The sequence below is a fragment of the Echiichthys vipera genome, assembly GCF_963691815.1.
Source record: "Echiichthys vipera genome assembly, chromosome: 7".
NCBI lineage: Eukaryota > Metazoa > Chordata > Actinopteri > Perciformes > Trachinidae > Echiichthys > Echiichthys vipera.
Window position 1 is genome coordinate 32,260,195 of NC_139832.1, and position 14,797 is coordinate 32,274,991.

A 14,797-nucleotide genomic window follows, 5' to 3' on the forward strand; every position below is an offset into this window, starting at 1 on the left:
TCACAATAAAAATCCCCGTTGTCAAACATAAATAATCGGTAGTTTATTGCTATAATATGCTGTGGGAAAACAATTTGCTATTTAACCTTCTGAATGTGGTTCAGTGTGATTTACTCAAGAAATGACATGGTTGATGCCGTAATGAATCTACAGTGTGTTTGACTGATTGCTTTGAACTCTTCAGGAAAAGTCTGGACCTGGTGGAGAGCCTGCTTAGGCTGTCTGAGGTGGGCCAGTATGAGCAGGTGAAGCAGCTCTTTAGCTTTCCAATCAAACACTGCCCAGACATGTTGGTGCTGGCATTGCTGCAGATCTCGACCTCCTGGCACACACTGCGACATGAGCTCATCTCTACCCTGATGCCCATCTTTCTGGGCAACCACCCTAACTCTGCCATTATCCTGCACTACGCCTGGCATGGACAGGTTGGTGTTGATGCTTGTTGATTTCAAGTCAAGAGGTCATATTTTTTTCCTCTGTGTCCTTTTGTACTTAGCCAAAGACATCAAATAATCTTCTATCGTCTTATAAAACATGTGTACTTATAAAACCTGGTGGTTATTTTTCCAGGGACAGTCTCCCTCCATCCGTCAGCTAATTATGCATTCAATGGCTGAGTGGTACATGAGAGGGGAGCAATATGACCAAGCCAAGCTGTCTCGCATCCTGGATGTGGCCCAGGACTTGAAGGTTTGTCAGAATAAACTGAAAAATCACTCATCTGGTGACTTATATGAATCTAAAACTTTCAAGCTAAAGCAGACTAGTTGGCCAATAGCATTGTTGTTGTTTAAGTCTATGATGCGTTAAAAAAGACAAAGGATTAAGGGCCATATATCCTGGGGTGGTCACTTAAACCGAAATGTAGGTATCACTTTCATGGTCAATAAGCCAGTGTTTTTTTTTCCTTCTAGTCTCTATCAATGTTGCTGAATGGTACTCCATTTGCCTTTGTTATTGACCTTGCTGCACTTGCCTCTCGCCGTGAATACCTCAAACTTGATAAATGGCTAACTGACAAAATCCGCGAGCATGGGGTAAGTCTTAAATTAATAAGTTATACTCAAAACAAATTTGATGATTGTAGGTGTTCTTGTTTATCATTGTATTTTTAGCATACCACCCTTCGAACATTGCATTTTAAAATCATTTTGTGTTTTCTTCGTCAGGAACCTTTTATCCAGGCGTGTGTAACATTCCTGAAGAGGCGCTGCCCATCCATTATGGGGGGTCTGGCCCCAGACAAGGACCAGCCCAAAAGCGCCCAACTGCCCCCGGAGACCTTAGCCACCATGCTGGCTTGCCTGCAGTCCTGTGCTGGGTGAGAAAATATTCAGCTTTTTTCTTTCTGGTGTAACCTGACTCTTGTCAGACAACTTTCATTCTGCCTTGCCTCCGCCTAGCGCCACTCAACCATCTGGGATTGCTCCATAGGAAAGTGATTGGAGGTGGTTGAGCCAATCAGGACCGCCGGGTGGGGTTTTATAGATAAAAACAACTGCATTAAGGAAACAGGCATCAACATGGATGCTGCCATTTCATCCGTGTTGTCCAATCTAGAGAATCTTTCTTCTTTAAAAGAACACCAGAGAACGGCTTTGAAGGATTTTGTTGGTGGAAACAATGTCGGCTGTTCTGATTGGCTTTTCCCCGCATCGCTCTCATCAGCGTCTCAGATTGGTTTCCATGTGAGTTGTTGAAGAAGCACGTCAATGAAAATGACGGACAAGTGGTTTATCCAATCTTATGCAAGGATTTTTGATAAAGCCCAGCCTCCTGAAATCACTTTCCTATGGAGAGATCCCAGATGGATGAGTGAAGCAAGGAGGAACCAAATTCATCTGGTGGGAGTCAGGTTACCTCTGTTGACCTTGGATTAACTGTCTAATAATGTCTGTCATAGTTGATCCCAGCTTTGGTCACAATTCATGGTGTTTGACCACATAAGACTGACAATCTTAAGAATGGGTATTTGGCACAATATACTTATTTAAAAGAAAATTCATTTATATTTGATGACATAAAAATTCAGCATACAAATGCTTTACCAAAAACAAATCAGTACCACAGTTATTAAAACAGAAAACAGAGCAAAAAACAATACAATGAAAAAAAATCCTTAAAAATAGGATTATAAAACAAGATAATAGACAATCACTCTCACCCTTCCATACAGTGTTATTTTTTTTTTTTGACTTAATCATTTGTCCACTTTTTCCCTCAGGAGTGTGTCCCAGGAGCTGTCAGAGACAATCCTGACCATGGTGGCCAACTGCAGCAATGTAATGAATAAAGCCCGGCAACCACCACCAGGGGTAATGCCAAAGGGACGTGCCCCAAGCACCAGCAGCCTGGATGCCATCTCTCCTGTACAGGTATCTTCATGTGAAAGCACATCATGCCTCTGCAGGCAAAATTAGTAATGCCTTTTTCGTATTTCTAACGTGCTTAAAAAGAGGATTACATTTTTTTTTTAATGTTATTCTCTCTCCCCCCACGCCCTCTCTTGCTCTTGTCTAGATGGACTCTCTGTCTGGCATGGGTTCCTTGAACCTGGGGGGCACAGCCACCTCCCACACTCAAAGCATGCAAGGTTTCCCAACCTCACTGAGTTCGGCTTTCAGTAATCCCCAGTCCCCAGCAAAGGCCTTCCCTCCACTCTCCAACCCCAACCCCAGCACACCATTTGTGGGCATTGGCAGCCTGTCCTCGCAGCTCCCGGGTATGGACTCTGGTACTATGCATTTTTAATTTTTTCCATTTTAAGACAAATAACCAAGGCATATGTTCATACTAGGGCTGTCAGTCAAATCAAATATTTAAACGACCGTAATCACATTTATTTTTATTTGTTCTTAATGTACCTTGAGGGGATTTTTTTTCTTGTCAACATGGTAGTGGACAAATATGCTTGCTTTATGCAAGTGGATATTATTATTATTATTATTATTATTATTATTGCAACAATCCAAAACAATGACCAATACTGTCCATAATATATTCCAGAATATCCTCAAAGGTACTGCATGCTCCAAAAATCTGAAAGGGCATATTGACCTGAATGTAACATTACTTAGTAGGGCTGGATCAGAATATTTGGATATTTATTTGTTGGGTAGGTATTCGGTTCTTCTGACAGTCATGCAATAACTGAGCCGTGGGTGTGCTTTAACTGTAGCAGACTGCTGTTTTCAGAAGATTTAATGAAGCTGGCTGGCTCCTTCCAGTTTCAGGCTGCGACTCAATTCACTCCCCATGCTAATTTCACATCAAAAAATGAGTGGCGTTTAGAGGAATTTGCATTAATGGGTTAAGCAGAACACAGGTCACTCAATACTTCTATGCACATTAAAGAGGACAAAGTGTTGTGGTTCAGAGAGTGACATAGGTGTGGATTGAAATGATTGAAATGTTATTTTACTTTCAGGTCCCTTGTGCACAGGCATCGGCTCTGGTATTGGCTCTAGTCTGGGGATGCCAACTGTAAACACTGACCCTTTTGGCACCAGGAAGATGAGCACACCTGGCCTGAACCCACCCACCTTTCAGCAGAGTAAGATATAGGCCTGTTAGTGGTGGTAGTGGTGGTGTGACTGAGAGCTCCGCCCTGCGCTGCTCAGCACTGTATTTCCTCTGCAGTGATAACAATAGTCTTGATCTGCACATTTACTTCTAATGCACCTTTAGTGTGCCTCACAAATACAGTTTACAAGACATGTTTCACTAGTATTAAACAAGAGCTTTTAAAAGTCTTGTAAACATTTAGGAATATGACTTAACCTTCAATTTCATGTCATACAACTTATAAATGTATTAATCATAGAGGAAATACAGATCAGTCTTCCATTGCTTGTCTGCTTATGTGAACAGCCCCACTTTATTGTAAGTTTTCTACTTTTTAAACATAAAGGTCCAACAGGTCCTTCTGCTGTATCACTTGATTGTTCAATGATGTCATCAATAACTTGGCTCTTGCTCCAATAGTGTTGGATTACAACATTTAACTAAATGAAAAAATGTCTCTCTTTTTTTCCCCAGCTGACCTTTCTCAGGTTTGGCCTGAGGCAAACCAGCACTTTAGTAAGGAGATAGACGATGAAGCAAACAGTTATTTCCAGCGCATCTACAACCACCCACCTCACCCAACCATGTCTGTGGATGAAGTATGTAGTGATACTATTTGTTTGTCTCTGCCAAAAACACTGGGCTAAATCAAACTTCCACATGCTTTTGGGCAACCATTGGCTATTAATTAATTCTGTCATATTCTCAGTAATGTTTTTTGAATTAACTCATCTCCCACTACATCATCATCCCCCTCCTAGGTACTGGAAATGCTGCAGAGGTTCAAGGATTCAACCATCAAGCGGGAGCGAGAGGTGTTCAATTGCATGCTACGGAACTTGTTTGAGGAATACCGATTCTTCCCCCAATATCCAGACAAGGAGCTGCACATCACTGCCTGCCTTTTTGGTGGCATTATCGAGAAGGGTCTTGTCACCTACATGGCCCTGGGCTTGGCCCTCCGATACGTTCTTGAAGCCTTAAGAAAACCCTATGGATCCAAAATGTATTACTTTGGAATTGCCGCCTTAGATAGGTTTAAAAACAGGTATTGAAATGCTTTCTTTTGTAACAAGAGTATTAATGTAACCGTCATCTTGTCTCAGGATTAACATATCTTCTATATTTCTAGACTAAAGGACTATCCTCAATATTGTCAACACTTGGCTTCAATTGCCCACTTCTTGCAATTCCCCCACCATTTACAAGAGGTAATCAGGTTTCCTTAATTTATCTTGGGTCCGCATTTAAATTGGCCATTTAAATTGTCTCAACTAGGAATAAAGATAAGGTTTCCTACATACAGATAAATTAAATCTCTCGCTCTGCTCCTTTCAATATCCTGTGTGTGCAGTATATCGAGTATGGCCAACAGTCACGGGACCCTCCGGTGAAGATGCAAGGCTCCATCACCACTCCTGGCAGTCTGGCACTGGCACAAGTCCAAGCCCAGTCACAGCAACCTGGTGTCCCAAAAGCCCCACAGCCAGGTCAGCCCAGTACTCTTGTCACCACCACAACGACTACAACCACAGTAGCCAAGACCCCTACCATCACAAGACCCACACCCAGCAGCTTCAAGAAAGATGTGCCTGTGAGTTTGGCTTTATTAATGTCTATACACTCTAATATGTTCCTTGTCAGTGCTTTCAATTGGTTTGTTTTTCCGTGTGTACAACTTGCACCCGTTTCAAAGGTAATTGTTCTTGTTCCTACCTGCAGCCCTCTATAAACACAACCAACATTGACACCCTGCTGGTGGCCACTGACCAAACAGAAAGGATTGTAGAGCCGCCAGAGAATGTCCAGGAGAAGATTGCGTTCATTTTCAACAACCTTTCTCAGTCCAACATGACACAGAAGGTAAAGTGCAAACAGACAAAACAGAACTGTATCTATCTTAGGGCTAGTACGGTATATCATCTTTTTAAGGGTTTTATAAATATATTTTCAAACAAGATATAGGAGGCAAGACTTTGCATTTCATAATGTAAAGCCATGCCAGTGTGGATCTCTCCTCTCTCACACTCTTTGTAACCCTGCACCCACTCTCCCTTTGTGCACAAGCCTGGATGTACTCGCTCAGTTCTACTGCAACATAGAGGTGCTGCCCAGAGTCAGAAAGCTTGGTCTCAGTCACAGTCATGGGTCTGACCCAGATCACACAGCTAAAAACACCAGAGAATGGCTAAGAACAAAACATAGGACTGTTCTGAAGTGGCTTTCTATGATCCAAGATCTAAATCCTATAGAACATCTGTGGAAAGAGCTGAAACTTGCAGTCTGGAGAAGGCACCCTTCAAACCAGAGACAGCTGGAGCAGTTTGCTCTCAAGGGGTGGGCCAAAATATCTGTATACAGGTGCAGACCTCATTGATGGTTACAGAAATAGTTTGATTGCAGCGATTGTCTCAAAACGTTGTGCAACAAATTATTAAGTTAAAGGCCCCATCATCTTTTATTTTTGTAGGTTTTTTCAAAAACTTTTCTCTGTACTTTAAAAACTCGTCTTAGAGATTTCAGCAGAATGACTTCAAAGATAGTATGTACACCTTAAAGACATGGGCAACGCTAAACTGCAGAGCATACGCCTTTTCATCAATCAACCTGGTCGTGGTGGGGCCTAAAACTTCTCCACCACGCCATAAACCGGGAAGTGGTCTTAAACATGACTATACATTGTCCAATCTGTCCCAAACTTCTCAGGCATGATTGGACTCTAGGCCTGAACACATCTGAGACAATATTTATGTATAGCCATAGAGCCCCCTGCTGGTAACAGGTAACATGTCTTATACTTTGAGTTCCTCGTCCTAACTGGTTCATCACATCCGACTCAAAAGTGATGATGAGAGCCGTAAGACGTGAATTATGCTTCATTGTGAACATGAGCGGCACAGCTGTGGTGGCACGGGGTATTTCGATGAAACACCGTAACAAAAGACACTGCTGGAACTGCACACCAGGTGTTCAGATCTTTTCCAAACTTCACGTTTAATAAGAAACCCGCCCTGAACAGTAGGTAGGACAATTTTGAATCGTGGTGATAACGCCCCCTACTGGTGATGGGAAGTTACATTTTATATATTTTCATGTTCTTTTCCTAGCCGGTTGAACACATCCACCTCAAATCTGGTCAGCACAGACTTAAGACCTTCATGATGCTTGATCATGTAGCTTTTGGCTTTTCATCAAATTCTGTTGTCGTGGTGACCATCCTTTGTCGTGAAACAGGAAGTGGTTGTAACTTCGACGTACATTGTTATATATCATGAGAATTTTGGGGCATATTCGACAGTCGAGGCCTGAACACATCTGCATCTCAATATTTAGTCATAAGCATAGTGCCCCCTACTGGCAACAGGAAAATTACATAACCGATTTACATGAAACGTACACTTTGGGTTCTAAACTTGACGTAAGGAAACACAATGTAAGTTTTGTGTATGTTGGGTGATGGCATGGCAGGCCATAAACAGGAAGTCGCTCCAAATTCAGCAAACATCGTCCAAACTGCACCACATTTCCCATAGATGATTAGAGTCTAGGCTTGAGGACAACTATATGCCAATATCTACTAACAGACACAGTGCCACCTACTGGCAACAGGAAATATGACTTGTATGACAAAAGTAATCAGATTAACATTAAATTCTCAATAGCTGAAGCACACTGCCATGAGTGGTGGCGACCAGCCACCTCCCCGACATGCACCGGATGCGAGGGCCAGTTCATCGCTGCTTGCAGCTTTAATTTATTACTTTTGTTAGTTTCAAGATATTTCAGTGATCATTGTAGTGTGATTGGTTGGTATCCTTCCATTTCAAAAAAAAAAAAAAAAAACCCAACAATTTGTCAAGGTGTATATATTTGTAGGGGGTTGACACATGATGAATATGTCATGAGGATTAGTTCATTTTTTAATGTTAGTGTAGCCTCCAGAGGGTGAGCAGCTATTTAGCAGAAATGTCTAATGGTAGTAAATGTACACACTAGGTTTAAGTTTGTGATCTGTTGAAGGTCTGGATGAAGTTGAGGGTCAGCACAGACTTTTCATGCAGGAGGGTGACATGCCGCCTGGTGCCTTCCTAAAGAAATAGCGGACACATCTTCACAGATCCTGAGTGCGGTCAGGGGGGAGGGTGTGAGAGAACCGGAACGAACACACAGAAACGTTACTGTCTCACCTTAAACAATGACGACAACAATGAGGAAGTCTTGGCCCAGATATCTGCTGCCGAGGCCCAATTATCGTCAGACCTGTAGCTAATCGGTTCTGAAATTGGCTCAGCCCTACTGTATCTCAAGAAGCTTTATAGTATAAGAAGCTGTTTTAAAACCAAATTTGCTTTTTTTTTCAGGTTGAAGAGTTGAAAGAGACTGTGAAGGAAGAGTTTATGCCATGGGTGTCTCAGTACCTGGTGATGAAGCGTGTCAGCATTGAGCCCAACTTTCATGGTCTCTACTCTAACTTTCTGGACACTCTCAAGAACCCTGAGTTTGTGAAGATGGTCCTCAATGAGACTTACAGGAATATCAAGGTAAAGCAGTTGGGGGTATGATGGTAGCTTGTGGGTGTTTTGCCTGCCTTGCCTTGTGTAAAATATCTCTCAGTACCCCTTTGCACACAAGGATATTCATAATTGCTGGATTTCAACATGTGAGACAGTGTCTTATGGCATTTTACACTTTAGTCGCTCACATTGAACAACTGCATGTCAAGTCTTCTGACCTTACATGATCATGCCAGATACATTTTTTGTTTCTGATTACTACAGTTGCAGCACTGCTTAAGAACTCATAATTTGCAAAAATACTGACACTCTCCTCCATCTCTCCATTTCTTTCAGGTTCTGTTGACCTCTGACAAGGCAGCTGCCAATTTCTCTGATCGCTCACTGCTGAAGAACTTGGGCCACTGGTTGGGCATGATTACACTGGCCAAAAACAAGCCAATTCTTTACACAGTAAGAATCTGTAACAATTTATTTAGTTGCGTCATTTCATGTAATTTCATGATTCCAGTTGACTAACACATTTTTCTCCTTTTCCCAGGATCTGGAAGTCAAGTCTCTGCTACTGGAGGCCTATGTGAAAGGCCAGCAGGAGCTACTGTATGTGGTTCCCTTTGTGGCCAAAGTTTTGGAGTCCAGTCTACGGAGCATGGTAAGTGAAATATTTGCAGACGAGAGGTGTCTCCATGCCATTGGCATTACCTCATACCACTTCCCAGTATGTCATGCTGTTATATTTACTTCAGACAAAAATAACTGCTACTATACTAATAAAACTCTTATACATAGCTTAACTTAGTCAAATCACTCTGGAAATCAGGTAAGTCTATCAATATTTAATTTGACTTGTGCATCTCTGATGTTGTAGGTCTTCAGGCCCCAGAACCCCTGGACCATGGCCATCATGAATGTTCTCGCTGAGCTGCATCAAGAACATGACCTCAAGGTAATAGATTATTCTTCCCATATAACTTCTTAAAAGGCTCCCCCTCAACATTTTTTGGTTTAGTAATATGAATATCCAAATAGGCCATGCGATACAGAATGTGTTGGTTGACAATCGCATTATTGTCCACAACCTGTATATTGCCACTTCTAGCTATAAAAATAAAATGTATTTACTCATACCTACAATAGCATCTTGGTAAACTTAAACATTGAAATTATTTCTCACTTTTCTTTTGTTTACTGTAGCTCAACTTAAAGTTTGAGATTGAAGTTCTGTGTAAGAACTTGTCTCTGGACATCAATGACCTCAAGCCAGGAAACTTGCTCAAGGACAAAGAGAAGCTAAAAAGCCTGGAGGAGCAGCTGTCTGCACCAAAGAAAGAGACAAAGCCTCCAGAGGAGATGCTGCCAGTTTCTACCACAGGTGAATGCTGCATGTGTACTTTTGAACTGCAATACTGCTTTCAAGTAATGTACATCTACATTTTGAAAGACTTGATGGGAGGGAGCGGAGGAGCTCGGTTGTCGTTGGGGAGGGGTGTGAGAGTTGTAAACAATCGATATTTGACTGAGTCGGCTCGATCTGCCAGAATTGCCAACTGCAGCTTTAAAAACCTTAGTGTATTACTTGTTTGTTTTTTGGCATGCTTTCAGTTTATGTTGTCTGAATGTCAGCTGTTTCATGTGATTTTAATCCAATCATTGTTTTGTGACCAACAGGAGACTTTGTTCCATTCGCAGCCCCTCCTTCAACACCAGCTGCCACCACCACCACTTGCACAACCACTGGGCCCCCCACCCCACAGTTCAGTTACCACGACATCAATGTGTATGCCTTGGCCGGCCTGGCTCCACACATCAATATAAATGTCAACGTAAGTGTTTGGTACCTGCAGACCACTGACAGAAGTCATTGTTCCACCTAAAAACAGTCACACACACACACACACACACACACACACACACACACACACACCGCTTTTGTATATTTTCTTTATCCTGTTGCTATTATTCTTTTAATTGTTTTTCCTTTCTTGAATTTTCTGTCATGCTTCTCTTTATAGATTTCTCTGCTACAGGCTCATCCTCAGTTAAAGCAGTGTGTAAGGCAGTCAGTAGAGCGAGCGGTTCAGGAGCTGGTGCACCCAGTGGTTGACCGCTCTATCAAAATAGCCATGACGACCTGTGAGCAGATCATCAGGAAGGACTTTGCCCTGGATTCAGAGGAGTCCCGCATGCGTGTGGCTGCTCACCATATGATGAGAAACCTGACTGCTGGCATGGCCATGATCACCTGCCGCGAGCCCCTGCTCATGAGCATTGCCACCAACCTTAAGAACAGCTTTGCAGCTGCACTTAGGGTAAGCTCAATCACTACGTGAGGGGCTTATGCCAGTGTTCCATAAGATATAATAAAATATAGACGAAGCATCAATAAAGCTTTCCCTTGTACAATTCCTGCTTCTTTAACTTAAGGTGTATATTCCCTCAGGCACCAACTCCCCAACAGAGGGAAATGATGGAAGAGGCTGCAGCCAGGATTGCCCAAGACAATTGTGAATTGGCTTGCTGCTTCATTCAGAAAACTGCTGTGGAGAAGGCTGGCCCTGAAATGGACAAAAGACTAGCCACGGTGAGATTTAAAGAAGACTAGCTCAACAGCTGTAAATATCAATGGGTTTCTGATACATGAACTAATGTCAGCTCAGCATGAAATATGTAAAGATAATGGGTAAGCCTAAATAAATATTATCAAAGGGAGGTTTCTGTACTAACTTCAAGACATTTACTACAGCTACTTCAGAATTATGAATGTTGCATTTGATTGGGTACTTGTATGTATTTTTATTGGCCCTGATGACTAAAAAAACCTGCGACTTTTAATTTAAAAATACGGTACATTGAAATGTCTAGTGTCTTTTTAACTTGACTCTTCTAGGAGTTTGAGCTGAGGAAGCATGCACGCCAAGAGGGACGGCGTTACTGTGATCCTGTTGTTCTGACTTACCAGGCTGAACGTATGCCTGAGCAGATCAGACTCAAGGTAAGACCCCTGTAATATCCAGTCATTTAATGCATCAAAACATAATTTACGGTTACTGGATCTGTCCATTTCCAATAGGATCATGTTTCCGTGTAGCAAGACTGTAACTGTTATTTAACAAGGTGTGTACAAAGTAAGGAAATGCCTTTTTGTGTTGTAGGTGGGAGGAGTTGACCCAAAGCAACTGGCTGTATATGAGGAGTTTGCCAGGAACGTTCCAGGTTTCCTACCCAGCAATGATCTCTCCCAACCCACTGGCTTCTTGGCTCAGCCCATGAAGGTTGGTTTTCTTTTCTGGATCCGAAAAACAAAACTTAAGAGCTAGAAAGACTGGTGAAGGTAGCATTGAAAGGGGCTACAGTGTTATTGTTTATATTCTGGTTTTGTCCAAATCTAGAACAAAGAGATAACCTTATATAATTTCCGTGGGTCCTTTTTAATAAAGTTTTTAAAAGTTAAAGCAGCCAGCATTTGAAAAAGTTCCCCTGCTAATGTCGTCAGTGTCAGTGATAGGTGTTTTCGTTTTAAACCCACAGAATATAATCTAATCTCTCTGTATCTCTGTTAACAGCAACAGGCATGGGCCACAGATGATGTGGCTCAGATCTACGATAAGTGCATGGCTGACTTGGAGCAACATCTTCATGCTATCCCTCCAGCCCTGGCCATGAACCCCCTGACTCAGGCTCTGCGCAGCCTGCTGGAAGCTGTGGCCTTGGCTCGGAACTCCAGGGACGGCATTGCTGCACTTGGCCTTCTACAGAAGGTAGGGCAGTTACTTTTACAATTGAAATCTTTAAAAATTGTGTGAGGGGAGGCAAAGTGGAGGGTTAATTCGTGCTAACCTGTGTTTTACTAAATTAGTTTCTCTTATTTCCCAGGCTGTGGAAGGTCTTCTGGATGCTACTAGTGGTGCTGATGCTGACTTACTGCTCCGCTACAGGGAGTGCCACCTTTTGGTGCTTAAAGCCCTACAGGATGGACGTGCCTATGGACCCCAGTGGTGCAATAAGCAGATCACCAGGTGAGTCAGAACACATTTAATTTCAAGCCATTATTTATGCTTTGTTGAAGTTTGAAGCCCCCCTCACCCTCACTGATTTCAAAAATTGATTCGTAAAGACCAATTTAGCCTCTGGGTAGATTACTGTAAATCTGAACAGTTAATTGATATTAGGGTTGTTGAAAATAAGTAAAAATGTCCCCCTGTGGTGCATGACATAAGGTGGCTACATGTATAAGATATTTAGCAATATTTCAGTTTGCTGTGTTTGTTTACAGGTGTCTGATTGAATGCCGTGATGAGTACAAATACAACGTAGAGGCAGTGGAGCTTCTGATCAGGAACCATCTTGTGAATATGCAGCAATATGACCTGCACCTGGCACAGGTACACTTACAAATGGAGTCATTCACTCTTATATTCTGGTTTGGCGTAAATACTTACGAAGGGATTTTTTTCAACAGTTATACTAAACACATTATTAGGAAATAGTTTTCACTTTTGACTTTGAAGTTGTTGTTTTTTGTTAAAGCCATTACAAGCTTGCGTTGCTTTTTGTTTTCTTCTAGTCAATGGAAAATGGACTGCACTACATGGCAGTTGCATTTGCCATGCAGTTGGTGAAGCTCCTGCTGGTAGATGAACGCAGTGTCAGCCATGTCACAGAGGCTGACCTCTTCCACACAATTGAGACTTTAATGAGGACCTGTGCACACTCCAGAGCCAACGCACCAGAGGGGTAAACGGCTACAATGTTAACTTTTCTTTTAATGCCTCGGTAGCATCAAAAAAAATAAATGAATGTGGTCGAAGGCATTATGTTTTTCTGGTTGCCCGTCCATGCAATTCTTGTGAACATGAAATCTCAGGAACCCAGATAATTAGTTCAAATTTGGCATGAATGTCCACTCAGGGATGAATTGATTAGATTTTGGAGGTGTCAAGGTCACGATGACCTCACAATTCCTGCACGAGTTATGACAAAAGAGCCTGTTGCACACACTGAAGGGTCGGCGTTTCCTCAGGAAGAACAGTTTGCTCTGCCCCTTCCTGAAGAGGGCTTCAGTGATGAGTCCAGTTCTTCTGTTATTTGGACCACTACCAAGTACAGATCCAATATCAGTGTGCTAAAAATATATATATATATATATATATATATATATATATATATATATATCATAACTGAAAAAGAACATAAAACTACTTTAAAGTAGATTTCTTTCAGGGCTCTGTGTTATCAAATCTGTGCAGACTTGTGAACTCTCTTCCAATACAGGTATCAGAACAACTCTTAATTGTTGTTGCCATGTGATGAAGCTCTCTTTAAATCCTCCTCTGAAAAAGTCATCTCTAAGTGGAGACCTGTTTGTCACTGGAAACTATTTACTGGAATCATACATGTTGATCTAGTGATGATTTTCATTTTGTCAAAAGATAATCTTAACCTTTTCATGAAATGACTTCAAAATAGTCACTGCATATAAAACTGCAGCTTGACTGGTCTACTGCAGAATTGCTTAATTATGTTGAATTAGAAATATATCAAATAAGACAGTGGAGGTTCAAAATCATTACAACTTGAAAACAAACATGAAATAAAATACCACTTGACCAGATTTTGCTTTTACAACCTGCATGTTATCAGTGTTCTGTTTTATCCAGTGTTGCCATACATTTATTTAAGGCCATTTTGAAGTTTTTACTATTTGACTTAGGAATCAGCATCTTAAAGAAATAAAACTGACTTTCCATCACCTCTTTGTCCTCAGTCTTCCCCAGCTGATGGATGTTGTGCGCTCCAACTATGAGGCCATGATCGACCGGGCCCATGGAGGACCAAACTTTATGATGCACTCTGGGATCTCACAGGCTTCAGAATATGATGATCCTCCAGGCCTGAGGGAGAAGGCGGAGTACCTCCTGAGGGAATGGGTCAACTTGTACCATTCAGCTGCTGCTGGCAGGGACAGCACCAAAGCTTTCTCAGCCTTTGTAGGCCAGGTAAATACTCTCATCAGTTAATTCAAGTGCAAAAGATCCAAAGCCACTCTGACCCTTGTTCCTCATTTTTATCTGTTTTCTTTTTCCTCCAGATGCACCAGCAGGGCATCCTGAAGACCGATGACCTGATCACAAGGTTCTTCCGACTGTGCACAGAAATGTGTGTGGAGATAAGCTATCGGGCCCAGGCTGAGCAGCAGCACAACCCAGCAGCCAGTGCAGCCATAATCAGAGCCAAGTGTTACCACAATCTGGATGCCTTTGTTAGGCTCATAGCCCTGCTGGTCAAACACTCTGGAGAGGCCACCAACACAGTGACCAAAATCAACCTCCTTAACAAGGTACAGCAATAAACAAACCTCATTTAACATCCGTGAAAGAACAGTCCATTACATGTGCATTATTAATCATTGTTTTTTTGTTGTGCTAAGCATTTTCTACGTAGGTATGTTAGCTTAAATGTCGAACTGGAGCTGTCTTTTTTCAGAGCTTTTCAATCAAATTATAATCTCAAGAGCCCACCAGTTTGACGATGTTTATTCTGCTCAAACTAGGAGGGCTACAAAGAATGCTACATAAATAGACTTTTAAATCCTTTAATTTAACTTAATTCAACTACCTTTTTAAAACCAAGTTTGGAGAAACTATTTTCCTGAAATGCCTGTCAGGGCATATCAGAATCCTTCATTGTTGACTGGAAAGCCTGATCATAATTTCCTTTTT

At 41.9% G+C, this 14,797-nt stretch overlaps 1 protein-coding gene across 5 annotated transcripts in view; it reads left to right on the forward strand.

The window, feature by feature from the left end:
* cnot1 (CCR4-NOT transcription complex, subunit 1) overlaps positions 1 to 14,797 on the forward strand; it is a 30,969-nt gene that overhangs the window by 11,398 nt on the left and 4,774 nt on the right. For 2 of the 5 annotated variants that reach the window (XM_083916179.1, XM_083916180.1), the window contains exons 13-40: positions 185 to 425; positions 571 to 690; positions 915 to 1,037; positions 1,170 to 1,321; positions 2,225 to 2,375; positions 2,521 to 2,734; positions 3,428 to 3,553; positions 4,039 to 4,163; positions 4,326 to 4,612; positions 4,697 to 4,774; positions 4,909 to 5,158; positions 5,287 to 5,427; positions 7,926 to 8,105; positions 8,415 to 8,531; positions 8,620 to 8,730; positions 8,947 to 9,024; positions 9,273 to 9,450; positions 9,747 to 9,901; positions 10,091 to 10,387; positions 10,519 to 10,659; positions 10,966 to 11,070; positions 11,231 to 11,350; positions 11,642 to 11,836; positions 11,952 to 12,094; positions 12,352 to 12,460; positions 12,643 to 12,812; positions 13,843 to 14,074; positions 14,167 to 14,415. In XM_083916179.1, the coding sequence (XP_083772305.1) occupies positions 185 to 425; positions 571 to 690; positions 915 to 1,037; positions 1,170 to 1,321; positions 2,225 to 2,375; positions 2,521 to 2,734; positions 3,428 to 3,553; positions 4,039 to 4,163; positions 4,326 to 4,612; positions 4,697 to 4,774; positions 4,909 to 5,158; positions 5,287 to 5,427; positions 7,926 to 8,105; positions 8,415 to 8,531; positions 8,620 to 8,730; positions 8,947 to 9,024; positions 9,273 to 9,450; positions 9,747 to 9,901; positions 10,091 to 10,387; positions 10,519 to 10,659; positions 10,966 to 11,070; positions 11,231 to 11,350; positions 11,642 to 11,836; positions 11,952 to 12,094; positions 12,352 to 12,460; positions 12,643 to 12,812; positions 13,843 to 14,074; positions 14,167 to 14,415 (4,588 nt within the window). Of the gene's footprint in view, positions 1 to 184; positions 426 to 570; positions 691 to 914; positions 1,038 to 1,169; positions 1,322 to 2,224; positions 2,376 to 2,520; positions 2,735 to 3,427; positions 3,554 to 4,038; positions 4,164 to 4,325; positions 4,613 to 4,696; positions 4,776 to 4,908; positions 5,159 to 5,286; positions 5,428 to 7,925; positions 8,106 to 8,414; positions 8,532 to 8,619; positions 8,731 to 8,946; positions 9,025 to 9,272; positions 9,451 to 9,746; positions 9,902 to 10,090; positions 10,388 to 10,518; positions 10,660 to 10,965; positions 11,071 to 11,230; positions 11,351 to 11,641; positions 11,837 to 11,951; positions 12,095 to 12,351; positions 12,461 to 12,642; positions 12,813 to 13,842; positions 14,075 to 14,166; positions 14,416 to 14,797 lie in introns of all 5 variants that reach the window. The other 3 variants (XM_083916181.1, XM_083916183.1, XM_083916182.1) reach the window with 3 other exon arrangements.